This window comes from Pygoscelis adeliae, unplaced genomic scaffold (assembly GCF_000699105.1).
Source record: "Pygoscelis adeliae isolate BGI_AS28 unplaced genomic scaffold, ASM69910v1 Scaffold388, whole genome shotgun sequence".
Taxonomy (NCBI): Eukaryota; Metazoa; Chordata; class Aves; order Sphenisciformes; family Spheniscidae; genus Pygoscelis; species Pygoscelis adeliae.
The window spans coordinates 186,038-203,793 of NW_008825267.1; the positions used below are offsets into that span (position 1 = coordinate 186,038).

At 39.0% G+C, this 17,756-nt stretch overlaps 2 protein-coding genes across 2 annotated transcripts in view; both read right to left on the reverse strand.

Moving 5' to 3' along the window:
• Positions 1-664: 664 nt before the first annotated feature.
• On the reverse strand, positions 665-11,909 carry KRT23 (keratin 23 (histone deacetylase inducible)). Its single transcript, XM_009329622.1, is given in 9 exon segments — positions 665-768; positions 1,444-1,475; positions 2,415-2,635; positions 3,444-3,569; positions 3,662-3,823; positions 5,436-5,592; positions 7,020-7,102; positions 11,354-11,782; positions 11,784-11,909. Coding segments are annotated over 9 exon segments (1,440 nt in total).
• A 3,908-nt stretch (positions 11,910-15,817) lies between these two features.
• The window catches only part of LOC103921630 (keratin, type I cytoskeletal 15-like), a 5,428-nt gene continuing 3,489 nt past the window's right edge, over positions 15,818-17,756 (reverse strand). Inside the window, exons 5-8 of the mRNA XM_009329623.1 lie at positions 17,647-17,756; positions 17,286-17,506; positions 16,412-16,437; positions 15,818-15,903 (exon numbers count right to left, since the gene is read on the reverse strand). The exon at positions 17,647-17,756 is cut by the window's right edge and continues 14 nt beyond it. Coding sequence (XP_009327898.1) covers positions 15,818-15,903; positions 16,412-16,437; positions 17,286-17,506; positions 17,647-17,756 — 443 coding nt within the window. The remainder of the gene's footprint in view (positions 15,904-16,411; positions 16,438-17,285; positions 17,507-17,646) is intronic.

The window sequence follows — 17,756 nt, forward strand, 5'->3', positions numbered from 1 at the left end:
CAATCCTACTAATAATGCTGTTTTAAACAGTGACATTGAAAAGTTGTATATAGGGAAGTCTAATAGTTTTGCTTATGTAAATGTCACTTGTAACTTGTGTCACCTCTTTTCTTCTTTTTTGTGCCCTTCCAGTTTTATACCTCCTGAAACAATGAGGCTTTTGCAGTCTTGACCTATGTCAGTAACACTGCCACTTTGGGCTGCTGCATATGTAAGAAAAAGCAAAATCAGAAATTCCAACGACGAGAACAAGTAATGGAAAAGAATTTATTGGCTGCAGTGAGGTATATGATGAGAGACATAAGACCAGGAGAAAAGTTGAGATTATTCACTTTAAATTATAGTTAATTTGCAGAGCAATAAATGAATCACAGATGGAGATTCATGCCCCAGTGGATGTGCATAATACATATGTTACCAGCTAGCCAGTCAGTTTCATTGAATAGCTTTTCTTCAGCGTTTTGATGACTAAAAGCTCTTTAAGCTAACAATATCAGCTATACCTAGCTCTGTATGGCACTTTTCATTATTAGGCTGCAAATCATTTTAGGAGAGGGTTCACTATAGCATCCCTATTTTACACACAGGTAAACCAACATACAACACGTAGTTGCACAGAAGGGTTGTCAGAGCTTAGCCCGCTAGGAAAGCAGAACTTTCTACTTCATGCTTGCTGGTGGATCTCGTTGATGGTGGAGGATACCACCTGCCCGTTCACACTGTCATGGACAATTGCTTTGATCTTTCGATTGGTCAGCCCAGCATGTTCTGAAAGAAAAAGAAAGGTTAATTAGACAAGAAGCAATGCTGAGACAAGATGATGCAGGAAAAGCTTCATTTGCAGTAATTTACCAGCTACCTCCTCAACTGATTTATCTTTGCATGTTTCCCTTTAAGTCAATACTTATTATTGCTCTTTGTGAAATGTACTGCCAGAAAGTCACCCTGAGTCTTGTCCAGGTCAGGGTAATTAAATAATACAGCTACATCCCAGCCAATGCAAATCTAACTTCGGAGCAGATTAACCTAAACGTCTGTAGGTCATGCTCATGCCAGAATATGAGTTTCCAGACATGCAGATTTTCTGTTTGCTCTCAAGCTGTAACACTGTTTTAGTCACCAAATGGAGTCTCTATGCCTACTCATATACCATGAAAGCTTTAGTCTTGAGTCTGAGCTTTGGACAACGAGTTTGACTAACAGAGGTCAGTCTGAAGATAGTCCACGAGTGGGCAGACACAGCAGAATGTGCTCTGAAGTGCAGCCCTTCACAAGACCAGTCAATCACTGAAATTATTCTCAAATATGGCCTACACGAGAATTAACTGCTGTGCAAACCTTTTGTAGTTCATTCATGTAAGGTTAAAATTATTCTGAGTAAAATTTGATTGGAAATGACAATAATTAAGAGTCACTATAGAAAACAAAATAAGGGACTTTTACCTTTAGCTTTTGATTCGGATTTTCTTGCTATCCTGTAAAGATAATAAAAGAGAGAAAAAATAATGATTATACTAATTTCCAGAAGTTATTCCTCCCTTTCTTCTTACTGATTCTAAGGAGACCTAATACCACTATGGAAAGAGATAAAATAAAAAAAAAAAAGGATTGATGCTTTTATAGCACGAGAACTTTTCCTCTTTGGTAGACTTAGGAACAGATACTCTCACCTGAAGCTGTTCCTGTGTACATTCATTATTGCTTCTACTGTGGACCCTTGCATTGTTTCTCATATGTTCTGAGTTGCTGAAGTTGATCCCATTTTGGCCTCTGACAAATAACCCTGTATTTGGTGCCATACCATCCTGCCTCCCTGAGATTTTCAGTTATAAATGCTGCTAATCTTCCTTTTTCTGATTTTGTATGACAGACATACTCTGTATATAAGGTGAGAGAATAAAGAATAGAGAGGCCCAAAGATTTCTGAATGCAGAGATTTCAGACAAGGCAGAGATGGGGAAACCAAACAGCCCATCAGCAGAGGGGCACACTGTGCAGATCTTGTGTGCTGGTATTTGTAACTGCAGATGGCTGACCCAAAAAGATCTAAACTTGCCTCCAGGCTTCTTTTTGATCTAGAACTTGTTTTGAAGATTGTAAATGACAATGAATTTTACTGAAATTGGCATTTTTTTCCTATGCTGAGATAGGCATGCTGTGGGAATGTAGAATTTTTTTTTTTAAATAAAAAGTTATATTAATTTAGGTGATCCAAATTACATGGGTGCAAGTTTCTCTGTATACAAAGTGGCTCAAGTTTTTTATTATGATCCATCACATTAAAATACCAGCCCTTGATGTAGTATGGAACACACAAGCTTTGGTTAAGCATAAAAAAATCAAACAAACAAATAAATAACCCGAATATGAGAACTCTCTTCTCATCTATTCCAGTCAGGGCGGCTTTGCCTTACCCATCAACATTCCCTTCCAGCAGCAGGCGGTAAGTGGAAATTTCCTTCTCCAGGCGGGTTTTGATCCCAAGAAGAACCTTGTATTGGTTATTTTGCTGCTTAATGTCATGACGAACCTGGCTTAGCTCTTCCTCACATTTGGAGATGATCTGCTGCATGTTTTGAAGCGCAGCAGCATAGTAATTCCGAGTGTCAGACAAGGTGTCTTCCAGCATGTGTTTCTGACAGAGCAGATAATACCAATACTATGATTATTATTTATGTGGTAGATACAATGCAGAAATGCCAGCAAATTTGGTCTCTAGCAAGAAGATTGCAAAATTAAGACTATGGTAATTTAAACACTTATGCATTTTCATCACTATTCATGTGAAGACAGGAGAATCATGAAGCCATGTCGTGTGTGCATAATGAGTAATGAGAGGCAAAACCTGAGTAATTTATCCCTGCCATATTCTTTCTGCTCCAAAGCTGTGCTCCTGTAACTGTTGACTCCTTTGTCAGTTTCTGCACTTACTGTCCAGAATTGCTCCAAAGTCTCCAAATCATGGGTATGTGAGCTTTAACCTGTAATATTTTTGAATAGTTTTTTTGAATATATTTTGTAAGATTTTTGAATATTTTTTTAACCTGTATTATTTTTAAGATTCCCCACCAACATTTTTCACAGTTCAAATATTTCATCCATTATAATAGGGGTTGTAAAAATGAAATTTGTATTACTATCTGTCTTCTTCGACATTTTTTCTTTTTAGATCATGGAGTCAGCTATCCCATCTCTTCTTTTTCTTCTCCCCATATTTTATTCTAAGGAGAGACATACATTTTTCACTTCTTGGTGATAGTTGCTGAATCTATTTTGCATATTCTGGCAAAGTCAAGCATGGTCCAAATTTCAATTTCACTGATACTTTAATAACTACAATAAAGTTATGCTAGGCTATGGATTTAAATGAAGAATTGGTCCACGACAATTTCTGAGAATATATGAAGTAACAGTGACCAGCCGGAGATGTCTACAACAGATACCTTACTCATCTGTGCCTGCAGCTCGATGTCCAGGGACTGTAAAGTACGTGTGAGATCCTTGATCTCGTTCTCATTGCGCTGTATCTGTTCTGGATTGGGGGTTGCTGCCAGAGACATAGCTGCACTCTGTGGAGCAAAAGCAAGAGAAAAGCTTACTGATTCTGGCCATTCATGTGCAGCAACAAGGATCTTTGAAATGAGCAGAAAATAGCTGTTACCTGTTCTTTGTACCAACTGTCAAGGCTTTGACGATTCTTTTCAATTATGGCTTCATAATCTTCTCTTATTTCTGCTAGAATCTTGGCTAAGTCTTCAGGAGGTGCTGCATTTACTTTTACATTGACTTTGAAGTCTTGCGATGAGCGATTTGCTTCCATATCCTATTCATATATTAGCAGAGGAAACAAGCAAACTTGTTTATGAAAGTGGAAGGTTTTCATTCCTGTCTTGTCTTCTTCAGTTCCATCCTCTCACAATACCCAGAATATTTTTTTCATTATGGTAGGTTAATTGTTATATATATTCAGTTAACACTATCTGGAAGTTTTATATATGGATAATACTATGACGTGACTTAAACCTGTGACTTATATCTGCTTCTGTGGCAGAACTGTGCTAGAGAACTCAGTAAAAAACATGTGAGAAGATCTTTTCATATAATGTTTCTGGAAGATACATACTTAATGAAGAAGCACTGACATTTTTTATTTATTTATCTATTAGGAACCCAAAACCTTTGATGAAAATCTAACAGTAATTTCATCTTTCTTACCCTGTATGTTAATATTTATGGAACTATAACTAAGTTTACAGGAGAGTAATGTAAAAGTTCTATGTATTTGTTAAAGGAATAATTGGATTAAAGCATATAATTACTGTGTAAACAACATAATTACAGGACAAGTCAAGCAGGTATGGTAACATTCCTTTTGGTGTAGCACAATCTTATGTGCTAGGTACCATTTTCAAAAGCGCCCAGGCAAAGTAGCATTTCAGGGCATGACATCATGGCCTCCAAAATGCAGATCAACTGGACATACTGATGTCTCTGTTGGTTGCCCTGCTTCCAAGAACTGTTTTATTATAGCTGGTCAGTAGTATCCTTGGCTATAAGGGGATCAGCCAAAGATAGCTTCACCTACTGCTGTGTAACCCTTGTGTTTCTGTTCTCCTTTTTAATAACCCACAGATACTGAGTAGGACGTTTGGTTCTGTGTTAGGTAATAACTGAAAACAATATCAGATCAAGCAAAATGAAAACAGCATGTTGTCAAGCAGTGGTATTATTTATGTGGGAATAACAGAGCCCACTGTGGTACAGCTCTGTAAGAATTCAGAGCAGCATGTTTTTTTGACAATTATTAAGTATTACCTAATTATTGTGCTTAGGATTTTGCAAGAATAAGTAATTTTACTTGACTTCACCAACCATTCTTTTTAATTTTGATCCCTCAAGAATTCAAGGTCTGTTTAGTTCAGGTCAGCCTGCTCTAGGTGACCCTGCTTGAGCAGCAGGGCTGGACAAGGTGACCTCGAGAGGTCCCTTCCAACCTCAGCCACTCCGTGCTTCTGTGATTCTGTGAAATGATATATCCAGAGCTGAGGGGAAAGTCTGTGATCAGTAAAACCCAACAGCAACCAGTAACGTTTCCTGTTTGCTTGAAATTTCTCTGTATTTATATCTAAGTATTTCTGAGAACAAGTCTATCATCAAATATGTAAGTTATTATTAGCTATGTATGACAGATGGGTAGGTGACTAGAAAAGAGTGGGAGAAAATACAGCAATTTGTTATCCTTTCTGAAATCCCAATTTAATTGGTAAAGTAGTACACAAACTTTGTGCCTCGTCTGACTCTCATTGGCTTCTTTAGAAACATGATTAGGTTCTGAATCATCAATCCCATTTATAGATTGTGGATCTTACTCAAAGTTAATTACATGGTAGTGAAGATTTGAGTGATAGGATTTTACCAAGTGGAACTTTTTCTACCTCCTCATGGTCTTTCCTCCTGAGGATGTGCTCTTCTCTCAAGCCTTCAATCTCCATTTCCAGATCTGTTGTAACAATCGTCAGGCCGTCGAGCTCCTTACGCAGGTTCTCAACATCAAGCTGCACTCCCTGCCTGCGAGACTTCTCTGCTTCATACCTTTATAAGGAAAAAGAAGATAAAGCATGCTTGTTGAGAGCAGACTGCTTCTAGCCTCTTGTATAAGTAGTATCAAAGAGAAGTAGACTTGCTTAAGTCCTCTATGTAGGGAACTAGAGAGAACAAAAAAACAAGGAAACAAATTCTGTTCCTAAAATATGTTCTTTGAATATTCTTGTATAGTCTTAAAAATAAGATGGGTTTCATTATCGTTTTTCTTTCTTCCTCACAACTCCTCCTATACGGTATGAAACAATTGCTCTTTCTTTCATTTTCCTTTTTGCATTTTAACATTCACCAGGTTGTGAAAGCTTTGGGAGTATGATTCTCAAAAATTTGCCAATAAAGATGTGAAAACAGTATCAACAATCAATGCTTTCTGTAGTTTTTCCAAAATGATAACTTTTCAGTCCTTCAGAAAACAGGAAAAACTTCATAGAAGTCAGTTATTAATATGCCTCTCTAACCTCTTGCAGTTTGCCATCTGTAGTGAGCCAAAGTCAGAAAGACGCTGCCGTATCTTCCCTTGGGCACATGAAGCACTTTTGCTCCTCAGAATCTCTCCCTTCACTTCATTTTTTATGGGCTCTATTGATGTTTCTACATTCAATCCATCAGACTCATTCTATGATTCCAGTCTCTCAAACTAGTTCCACTGTTTCCTTTTTATGACACTGTTGAATGATAAAGAAAGAAAGGCAAGGCCAGATAAGGCCTACAGTGTTCAGAGTCTTTAGGTTTGTTACAATATTACCAAAGGCTGAGAGATTTTTTTAACAGCTGATCATCATCTGTTGAAAATAAGACAAATCTTCATGATTCCCAAGAAGTCTAACTTACAGAAATGTAAATTCCTTTCCTTTGAAAGCTCTGCCTGAAAGTTTTCTGTCCAAACATTTTGGCTTCTTAGCTGGTCTGAGAACTACCTTTCAGCAATGTACTGAAAAATCAAACAGTGTACTGGTAGCCAAGGAAACACTGGCCCATTTACTGTGGCAAAACTTATAAGAATCCAAAGCAGAAGATACTGAAGGACGGGTATTTCCTGCGGAGCTGGACAGAAGAGGTGATTAGTACAGGAAATAGATTTGGGCTGGACTGGGGAAGCACAGTGCAGAGAAGGGTTAATTCGTATTCCCAGGTGACAGTTTTAAATGCCTTTTGTCACAAGTATCAAGTGTCTGCTGTAAAACCTGCTCTTCAGGACCTGAACTAAGTATCATAAACAGGGTGACTCAAGATTGGTCAGCTATCATTTGTGGTTTTTACATCCTTTTTGGTTTTTTTTTCTGTTCTACATTGGTTTTATTTATCCAGTATCACCAGAAAACCTCAGTAAAATAAATTTCATATTGGATTATCAAGAAAAAGCAATATTTCGCTTAATCCCCTTTCCAACTGTATCAGGAAACCAAAGAAGAGCTTACTTGAGCCTGAAGTCTTCAGATGCCATGTTAGCGTTATCAATTTGTAAAAGGATACTGGCATTGGTGATCTTGCCATCTTCAATCTGGAAAACAGAGAATCCAACAGGAGACTCAGTGTTGCCATATGGCGATGGTGCATAACCTGTGCTGTTTTAGACTCCCTGCTACTTGTAGGAAGCATCTAAATAGTAGAAGTCCCATGTTAAGGAGAGTACATGAATAAAAGAAGCTTAGTTTCCTGATTCACTTAGATGTTTCTGCAATTTTTGTCCGTAATCTTAGTTTTCTCTTTGTCTTACTTTTCTGGATACGAAGCAGGAGGAGTCGTCGTATTCCTGGCCAGGTAGAGGATATGGATATTACACAAACTTGATGGTATATTACAGAATAACAATCACTGTCTTCCTCTTTTTTTGTGAACTAATTTTGATTCTGTTTAGTATTGCTGGAAGAGCAGCGTTGGTCATCTTTAGGGCAAATTTCAGTAAGAACCATTAAACTGTGTCTGAATACAAGCAAAATGCTGGAATTAATCATATGCTAAAAATTAATCATATGCTAAAAAGTAAGCATGTACATAAACACCTTGCTGAATCAGTGTTGTGATGCAGAGGCATAATGATGCCTCATTGCCTCAGTAGCAGCAACTCATGAGCAGGACCACTCAAGTCCACCACGTGCTTCAGTCTGGAGTCGCAGGGACTGTCATTTTGAGAATAACACTGGCATCTAGTTGCCATGGTCCATTCGATTATTCACCTATGACTCTACTGAATCATCCAGCAGCATGGAGGCATTCATGTTTCTGATTTTGCTTTGGGATTTCTCAAACATTCATGTTTCTGATTTTGCTTTGGGATGTTGAAAATTGCCCTAAAAGGTGCAGGAGGAAGTGCACCGCATCATTCATTTACTGTGCTCGGTATGCACTGAGAAGACTTGTAAGTCCCTGTTAACATGAAATAGCGTTGAACTATAGATCTGAATATGAAAAGCTCAGTATTCCATTTAAAATCTTTGAAATAATTCTAGCAGGAACTCATACATAATTAGCAGGAACTAAAAATTGTGGGACGTCATGTCCTTTTCTAACAAAGAGGAAAGAGAAGCATGGTTGCAGTTCCAACAGCTGCCTTCACTCAACACTTAGATGGCAAAACAAGGTGCATTATGGCTATACAGAAATCATTAGCCATTTACAGAGCTCTCAGCACCTTGAAGTAAAACTTCCCACACCTAAATGAATCACAAAGAAACAAGGAAATGACAAAATTATCCTGAAGTGTCAAAAGTTTACCTCTCATGGTAAAAAAGAAGGTGCCTGTGGAATGTTTTAACTAATCTGTTAACAGACTGTACGTTCTTGAGCAATTAGCAGCACACCTTGGATACTGCCCTGGGACATGATCAAGGCCAGCTGAGGCAGTATAACAATACCCTAAATGTGTTGCTGCCTGGAATTTGTTGTCAGAGAAGAGGCAATTCTTGAATCCATCCTTAGAGAACAGTAAATTTTACTATGGGAGGTAATAAGGCAATGAGAAAACAACATAGGAGTTCTTCAACTTTGTGCCACTTCATAATCATACAACACAGCAATACATTTATATAAATGGTTTATGACTTTCTGTGCAATCTGAAAGAATAAAGAATACAACAAAGAAGTTACAGTTGACAGTGTTTTGCCAACTGCTGTACGATATTGATTGCTATGCCAGTTAGCAGTGCATTTCAAATGTGGACATTTATCTGTTTATAATTACACAGATTTCTTCACTACATCCATCATAAATATGGGTGCATCACTAATATAAGTCCGCAAACTTACAGATAACTTAAGAACTCACACATCATTATATACAAAATATACCTAAATTCCTTCTTAAAACAGATTTTTTTCAAGAAGGCTTTCTGCACTGACTTCTTCCTCAGCATGTCTTGTGTCCTTTTCCCAACAGCCCTGCTCCTGTCCCCTTGAATGCTCTGTAAATCAGTTTGCTTATTTAGCCGTACAAGATTGTCCTGGTTTTGGCTGGGATAGAGTTAATTTTCTTCTTAGCAGCTGGTACAGTGCTGTGTTTTGGATTTAGGATGAGAATAATGTTGACAACACACGGGTGTTTCAGTTGTTGCTGAGCAGTGCTTACACTAGTCAAGGACTTTCCGCTTCCCGTGCCCTGCCAGCGAGAAGCTGGGAGGGGGCACAGCCAGGACAGCTGACCCAAACTGGCCAAAGGGATATTCCATACCATACGATGTCATGCTCAGTACATAAACTGGGGGGAGTTGGCGGGGGGGTGGTGACCGCTGCTCAGGAACTGGCTGGGCATTGGTCAGCAGGTGGTCAGCAATTGCATTGTGCATCACTTATTTTGTATATTCTTTTATCATTATTATTATTTTCCCTTCCTTTTCTGTCCTATTAAACTGTCTTTATCTCAACCCACAAATTTTTCTTTTTTTTTTTCCGATTGTCTCCCCCATCCCACTGAGGGGGGGGAGCGAGCGAACGGCTGTGTGGTGTTAGCTGCCTGCTGGGTGAAACCACAACAAAGGTGTTTGAATGAGACATTTACCTCAAGAACTGGTGCTATTTTACTTTGTATCTGGGTTAGAATGGAGTCAGGCTGGAGCAAGGCAACTTGCTGCTCCATCTGGCATGTTCATCCAGAATTCAGGCATCCAGGGAAGAGTGTGGTCCAAAATGTAGGACCCAAATGATTATATGTTTCCAAGTTTAGACAGCCAGTACATCACAGACTTTCTGGGTTATTGGATATAGGATCCTAAATTTTGTCTAAATTTCATTTTAGGTGCTAAATTAGTTTCATCTTTTTAATTCATGGTTAATTGATTTAATTATGGTTAATAATTAGATGCTATATTTTCACTCATTTTACTGGCAGTTGTGGTGCTAATTGCAATAATTTATAGAGAAAGTAAATATTCAGGGTTAAATCACTGAATTGTCATCTCTAAATAATCCTTTAATAGCCCTTCCTCCCCAGTATGAGCACCACATTCAGTACATACTGGCTGAGGCAGGCATTAGTCTAACAGGTGCCTGTCGCCAGTGATAGCTACTTCAGTGGTGAGTGTTCAAAATAAGTGTTTTGGGTACAAGCTGTTCAAAAGTGAGGGCTTTACCCCAATCAGCATGATGGTTTTAGTCTTATTGTCGTCCTAAATCTTTCTGATTTATTAATTCCAAATCAATGTGAACACATTTATATTCTTGATGAACAAGTTTTTATCTCTGTATCAGTTAAAAAAAAAGTGCTCAAGTGGTAGGTCTGGAGATGGATGACCTTTCTTTATCCTTAAAACAGAAATAGGTGATGACAATTCTGGCTCTCCTTATACATTGTCTGTGGTCGGAGTGCCTCATCTTCTGCCTGGAGGCAATGCATTTAACAGCGAGCAGGGAGTTTGATTAAGTCCCTGGTCTCAATCAGCAAAGATGCAGGATAATACCATTTCCAAGCCCTTTTGAAAAAAAATTTCTCAGGGTCTTGAGAATGCCAGGTAACCATATGATAAAAAGTGGAGGGAAATACAACATCACATTTGGAATAGCTTTGGTTTTTGCCCCATATGGCTACGTAAAGTTAATTACACAGATTAGTCACAGATGGTTACAGTGCTAAGTATGTTCATTATGAATACAGATTAATATTATGCTTAAATCTGAAGACACGTGAGTTTGGGAGATTGGAAGAGTTACTGTTGGATGTTAATATTAACTACTGGCAGGAACCAGAAATTCTCCTTTTAATTATAGTGAAAACATCCACAAGGAATTTGTCATTGCTATTTTCTTAATTACAGTGAAGTATTTTTCCATCTGATTACATAAGCTCATTGGACCCCAAACTCCTGTAGTTTCATTGTCTGCTACCACAGGAAAGAAATGAAATGCAACAGTATGTCTAAAGACAGCATGCATGAAAGAAGGCAGACTCTTCAGTTTGCCTGCTTTGTAATTTTCTTGAATACATGTGTAGTCAAAAAGACCAAATTCTGCCAGACATAGTTACTCAAACCACAGTTTCATGTACAGAAACGAACACTTGGCAGCAGACAAATCTCTTTATACTACCAGTCTTTGCAGAATCCCCCTTGTCTCCTTCCAACCTTTCTTTCTTGTACCCCATTCTCCTCCTTGTGAACACAAAGAATGATTATGCCCAGGTCCTGTAACCACTTTCATTGGTATTTCTAACATTTAAAAGGTTTTATTTAACTTTCTTTAAAGGAAAGCCATCAGCATAAATGAGTACCCAGATTCCTTAAAAGAGCACAGAATGACACGGTCACTTACAGCTCTGACTTACCTGTCTTTGCATGTCAGTGACGTTTTGCTCGTATTGGTTGAAGTCATGCCTCTTTCCGTGAGACTTTGTCTTGTGCCACTCTAGGATGCAGCTTTCCAGCTGAGCGTTAGCTGCTTCTAAGGAACGGACCTTGTCCAGATAGGCAGCCAAACGGTCATTCAGGTTTTGCATAGTCTGTTTCTCATTCCCACCCAGGAAGATGCTTTCCCCATGGTGCTCGCCGAAGCCTCCCCAAGGTGCCCCTCCTCCAGTAGCCAGCCAGAGGGGTCTGGCAGAGGAGAAAGAGGTATGTATGCTGCTGGCACCACCATCTGCACTTGAAGGTCTGTAAGAAATTCCTTGCTGGGCCAAACCACACCCTGAACTACCCCTGAGGGACCCAGAAAAAATTGGAAAAGGGCCTTGGCTGGTACTCATGTTTAGCTCTGTTGTGAATCTAACCCAATGTTTGACTGACTAGCACTGAGCAGCTGCTTAGCCTTCCCTAAGCAGCTTTATGCCTTTTCCTGTGGGAGTTTCCCTTCGACGAATGACTACAGCAACAAGATTGTGTCATCATGGAACGTGCTTCCTCTTGGTCAATTCTGAAGCACTTATGAGCCTGCACACACTGTTGTTGTTATTTGGAATCACGGCCACGTATTGGATTGCTTTCCTTTTGGTTGTTTTGTTTGTTTTTTTTTCTTTTTCTTTTCATATTATAATAGTGAGGTGTGGCTAAAATCAGTAGGTGTGGAACAGGATCAACTCTGCCTCAGACTTTTTTCTAACCCTGTAGTTAATACGTTATGCTTTCCTGCTTCTGAGGGGAAGAGTATTGTCCATTACAGAATAAATGGAGAGCTGCGGCAGGGATGGGTCTCTCAAGATACTTTCTTTCTGTTGTAATTGTCAGGCTTTAGAATTACAGCAGTCCGTGAATCCTGAAACACAGCATGTCCTATCAAGCTGTCATTAACGTACCGAATAGCTTCAGCCTGTATGAGACATGAGGCTTTAATGAAGTCATCCAACCTCTGCCATTAGACTAAAGCTCCAGTCCAAAGTGAGTAAGGCCCAGCTATTCCCTTCAGCTGCCCATTTCCAGTTGAAACACATGAGAATTAGGTACTTAACAATCTTTTCTAGTGATTTTTTCATGATTCGAGGTGCAGTCATATTTCAATAGTCTTGTTGAAATAGATAGTAATGCAGGAATTTCTTGCTGTTACTAGTATTAATACTATTAAGATATTTATATGTTTAGCTATAGAAAATATTTAGAATATGAGTTTGTAACAACACTCGAAAAATTCAAGTGATTATGTAAAGCTACCAGCCCTAAAAATTGACCTGGCAATCATGCAAAAATAGTCTTTCTCAAAAGTTTCAGTAACCTTCTGTCGAACTTCTTTCATCAGATATAGAACGGGCAAGTCTGGCTTCTGCAAAGATTTTCTTATTCATCATGCTGATAAGTAGGTGATAAATTGTGAAGTGTTCCCATGGCAACAGCTGGGGTTACTGGCTTTACCTTGTCTTTCAGAGTAGTTCTAGGCGGCAACTGAGGGATGGGATAGAGGGAAAAGATTTGGGAAGAAGCGGAAAGCTGAGTGGGCATGGGCTCTCAGAAGTGATGCAGCTATTTTTCCTTGTAGAGGTTGAAGGCTCAGCTCTTTAACAAGATCTTACTTAGCACTGTTACTCGTTCTGAATGGTGGGGTCGGAGAGACTGTACAAACCAGACTTACACTATCCTGGAAGAAACCTGAAGGAATCTTTTTTCTCTGTTTGTTTCATTTGAAATTTTTCATCAGTAAAGAATTGCTGCACGCCATCCTTTCCTGGGATGCCCCCTAGGCCTCATTTTCTGAATAGGGCAGGTTTTGAGCTCCTCCTTGTGGCTCTGTGTCAGCTCTACTCAGCACCTGGTGATTTTCTTTTTACCAGTTACGTTTCCATTGAGTACATATTCCTTCTTATTCCTCATGCGCGTCATTGTATAGAAATGCTAACATTGTTAATTGTTTGGGGAAATTAATCATCGAAGATACGATTTTCCAATAAGTACAAGGTATGGCTATCACAAAATATGCTGATAACAGCTACTATTAATAGCTACAGTTTGGTATCAGCCCTGCTGCTTGAGAGTGAGAAGGGCTTGAAGCACCAGACAAAAAATGAAGGCCTAACTTGAAACAAAAAACAAATTATGATAGAACCAATGATATCCTGCTGTTCAGTTCATCTCACCAGAGATTAATTTCAGACTGAATTTTCTAGCCTGGCAGTTCAGCAAGGTAATGTTCTATGAAATAGAACATTGAAATATAGATACATACATATGTACATAATATTATGGGAAATAAAATGAATCCTTTGTTTCATGTGAAATTACAGTGAGATTCACAACTGGGCTGGCAGTGAGGCCGACAGTTTGTGAGACAGAATAGCCTCTGTCTTACTCCCTGATAGTTTCACAGAATATCATGCCATCATGAAAAACAGAATTGTATTTTTCTGGCAAGTAATACAAAACAAATGTGATCTGGCACATAGGAAGTGTTTCCTCTGAAGCTCAGCCTTTTCAAACTGGAGAAGATGCCACACAGTTTTCATCAACACATGTTGAGGATCCATGGAAAAGACCAAAAAGCTTACTTCAAAACCACACACGGCTCTCCTTTGTCAGGCTGGCACTATGGGACTTGTTTTTAGTCAACTATTTAATCCACAGAGTACAGAATGAAAGCAATGATCAGAGTAAGAAAATAAAACATTGTCAGCAGATGGCACTATTAGATGGTGACTTCTCTTTGTTCCGTACGAACTGCTCTCTGTAAGCTGGGGCGCTGCTAGGCAGGCCCAAGCGAGCCGGAACTGAGGAATGCATAGTCCTGAGTTGCTTTATTTGGAAATCGTACTTGTTTTACTGAATTGGAACATGAAAAGCAAACTGAACTGAACTTATAGGCTGCAGCTTAAGTATAGGCAGAATATTTTGACACCTACATTGTACAGGTAAATATCCTGCGACCATCACTTGTTGAGTCAGCTCCTCCATCTGAAATACAAATCGATAGCTGCCTTTGGCTGTAGAATTTCTCTCTCTTGCTGTCTGAGCGATGCATATAATAGTCACCTGATTTCTGGATCAGGAAAAAATATCATTTGTACTGTTCTGTTTTTCTTTTCGGGTAGATTGTGATGTTGCTTTGCTGAAGTTTCCAAGAACCTCTTCTCAGTTCTTTCCAGTGAGAATACCAGCAGTATGTATGTTTCTTAACAGTGGTATACCAATGATCCTGCAGCCTCGTTCATGGCTAAACTGTGGGGCTGGTCCCAGCAGTGTAGATATTTTTTTTTCTAAATGTCAGAAAATAGAAGACAGAAAGATAGTGGCTCTAAGGAGGTTAGAAGGAAAATAAAATATATAATTCTAGAAATGATACCATTTTTGTAGATACTATTATGTGTATTGAAATACCCAGCAATGAGGCTAACAACAAATTTTCCAAACAGGTTATGTTAGCAAAATACAGCATTCATGTAAATATTTTGTATGCTTTTGAAGTTGGGATTTACTAGCCTCTTAAATCTTTATAAGCATCTCTCTTCAATTACACTAGTGTAGATTTGCAGACTAACTTACTGCTGAGAAAAGGCAGTGCTGCGAATACAACAGCTACAGTAATGACACAGGCTGGTGAGTTTCTTCTTTATGTATGAAAACCAAAATAGTCACAGCAAACTCTGCTTGAACAGTTCATTTCACCTGGACCTTGCCTAGTGCTTCCTCAAGAGCTAAGGGAATTTGCCTTTTTGCTGAAGGAAGTGCAGGAACATAAATATGTATATGGAAAAATATTGATTTTTTTCAGAGGTGCATTTTATTTGTGCATGAATTGTAGTCATGTTATGCACTTTGAATTCAGAACAATGAGCTTAAGGATTTTTTTTGCATTATCTTCTCAGGTTTTTACCGATATTAGCTTCAGATTCCTGGGAGAATCTAATGGCACTTTATATCTGCCCATTCATCATCATCTCTTCTATTATTATTATTAAAGTTATTATTGTTATTGTTGTTGTTGTCCACTGAGCATCTCTTGTTTTGGGTTACACAAAGCACTTGTGTTAGGGAGGGTGTATGGTCATGTGTATGGCAATGCCGTAGTGACTTAAAAAACACAACATCAGACTGGACGTATTTGCACAAGCAGAAACTTTATTATGTAGGTTCTTTCCTAAGGAAACTATATAGCTACTGGCAGAAAATAAGCTTGTCATCTCTGACCCATAGAGCCAAATGATCGTGTAAAAAGGGAGAGCAAATTTAAGGAAAGACATCAAGCTGTTGCACATTCTTGGATTACATTCTTGTGATTTGGTGAAAGTAAAAGGATATTTCTTTCAGCATTAGCCAATGTGCAGATCGCACTGCTTTTATATGGTGTCATATGCAAGAGGGGATTCAGTATTTCTTTATGGGAGTCTCCTTTCACGAGTAGAAACAGGTTTTCCATCATCTTCCACGCTCACGCGAACTCTTCCACTGCTCAGATATGCTGCTGGAGAAAAAAAAAATTCAGCTAGGGGAAAAAAAAGTGCACTGCTAACACACTGAAGAGCTGTGCAATGGGTTTGGTTTTTTTGTTTGTTTCCTCACAAGATCTTTTTCACATATCAAAGGGGGAACTGCCTTTACATCTTATCTTCTCTCCCTACTGGTCCACATCCAGTAAATCTTAAGAGTGCACATCACATGTCGGATTTGGATGTATCTTGTATGTTGTGTGAGTCAGCAGAGGAACTTAGGAATCTTTGGGAGATTTCGGTATTTTAGAATCCCATGAGGAGTTCATGCAATCATTTTTGCAAGCTACTGGTTTCAAAAGTGCACATAAAATAAGATAAAGTACTATATTTTTGTCTCTAAATGATAAAGAATGTGGTCATTGCAGAGAGAATGTAATAATCTGTGTTAGTAAGAAGAAATCCTAAGCAAAAAAGATAGGTTTATTTAATCCTATTTTGTCAATTCATTTCAGCCCCTCTTTGAATCAAAATTTTTCTTACCATCCTTAGGGTTCACTCCTGACATCCTGTAGAAAAGAAGAAATATTTGATTAATGGCCATCACTGACCCTGTCCACTGAAACCATTGATCCATTTGGGAACCACTGTGTGTGAATAGCCATGATTTCACATTGCTTCTTTCAATGGGTTGTTTCTCAGGTGTGTTGTTACTAGTGTTATTGTTAAGGTGCTTTCTGCTTTGAAGGCCACTCCTATGTACTCGGTAGGAAATACGAACAGCAGTCAGACCAGTTCTTGGTCCTTTTATGTCTCTATATACTTCTCCTCTTCTCAAAATGTCATAATCTAGAAACAATATAAGGAGCTGATTCCTCCTCAGAAATCAAAAGTAATTGCACGTGTAGATCAGATATGAGAAATGGGCACTAAAATGTAGACTTTACTAAAGTAAGCTGTGGTCTGTACCAAGTTCTTTTCTAGTTGGGAGTACTGGTATATGATGATGAATATTTTTACCTCTGTGCACAAGTGTAGAAAAACAAGAGCTAAAGAAATACTGAGAGAACAGGTTTTTACAGGTTATTTCAGGCTAAAGGCTATTATTCCAGTGCAACAAGAGGATTATGTAAGACATACATATGGTGTCTGGTGCCTTCTACAATTCATCGGAGTCAAAATGGTTGCATTTATATTTTCAAATCATCAGCACAATTGATCTGGAGATTTAGCCTGAGTTATAGCAACGCCTGGGATTTTCCGGGCATCTGTTTTCGCCAGTACTCAAAAGGCTACGTATGCAGTGAATGTAATTTAGTAATCTGGAGTCAGTTTAGCAACCACAAATTACTGCTTTACAATGTGTCATGTTATTAACCTTATCTAATCATCATAGGATTTGTATATAGTAACGTACTGAGAGTCCTGGCCCTCCAGCAGCTGGCGGTATGTGGCGATTTCCTGCTCCAGGCGACTTTTGATGTCCATGAGCATTCTGTACTCCTGGTTCTGACGCTCCATGTCGCATCGAAGTTCGCTCAATTGCTCCTCAACGCTGGTGATGAGGGCCTGAATCTGTGCCAGCTGTGCGCAGTATCGTCCTTCTGTATCTCGCAAGTTGGCTTCCAGTCCAGCTTTCTAAAGTGGAATAACGTCCGAATAGGTTAGCATACAGATTTGTCCCACAGAGGGGGAGTCTAAGGAGAGGCAAGATAGAGAGGGAGGAAGGAGAAAGTGTACTAATAGTGACTTGTGATGTGCTTGGGACAGCTCCATACCATGCTGAGCTGTGACTGGAGCTCAATCTCCAGGCCCTGGACCGTGCGTCTCAGTTCTGTGATCTCCGATTTGCTGGTCTGTATCTGTTGTGTATGGGTGGCCACTTCGC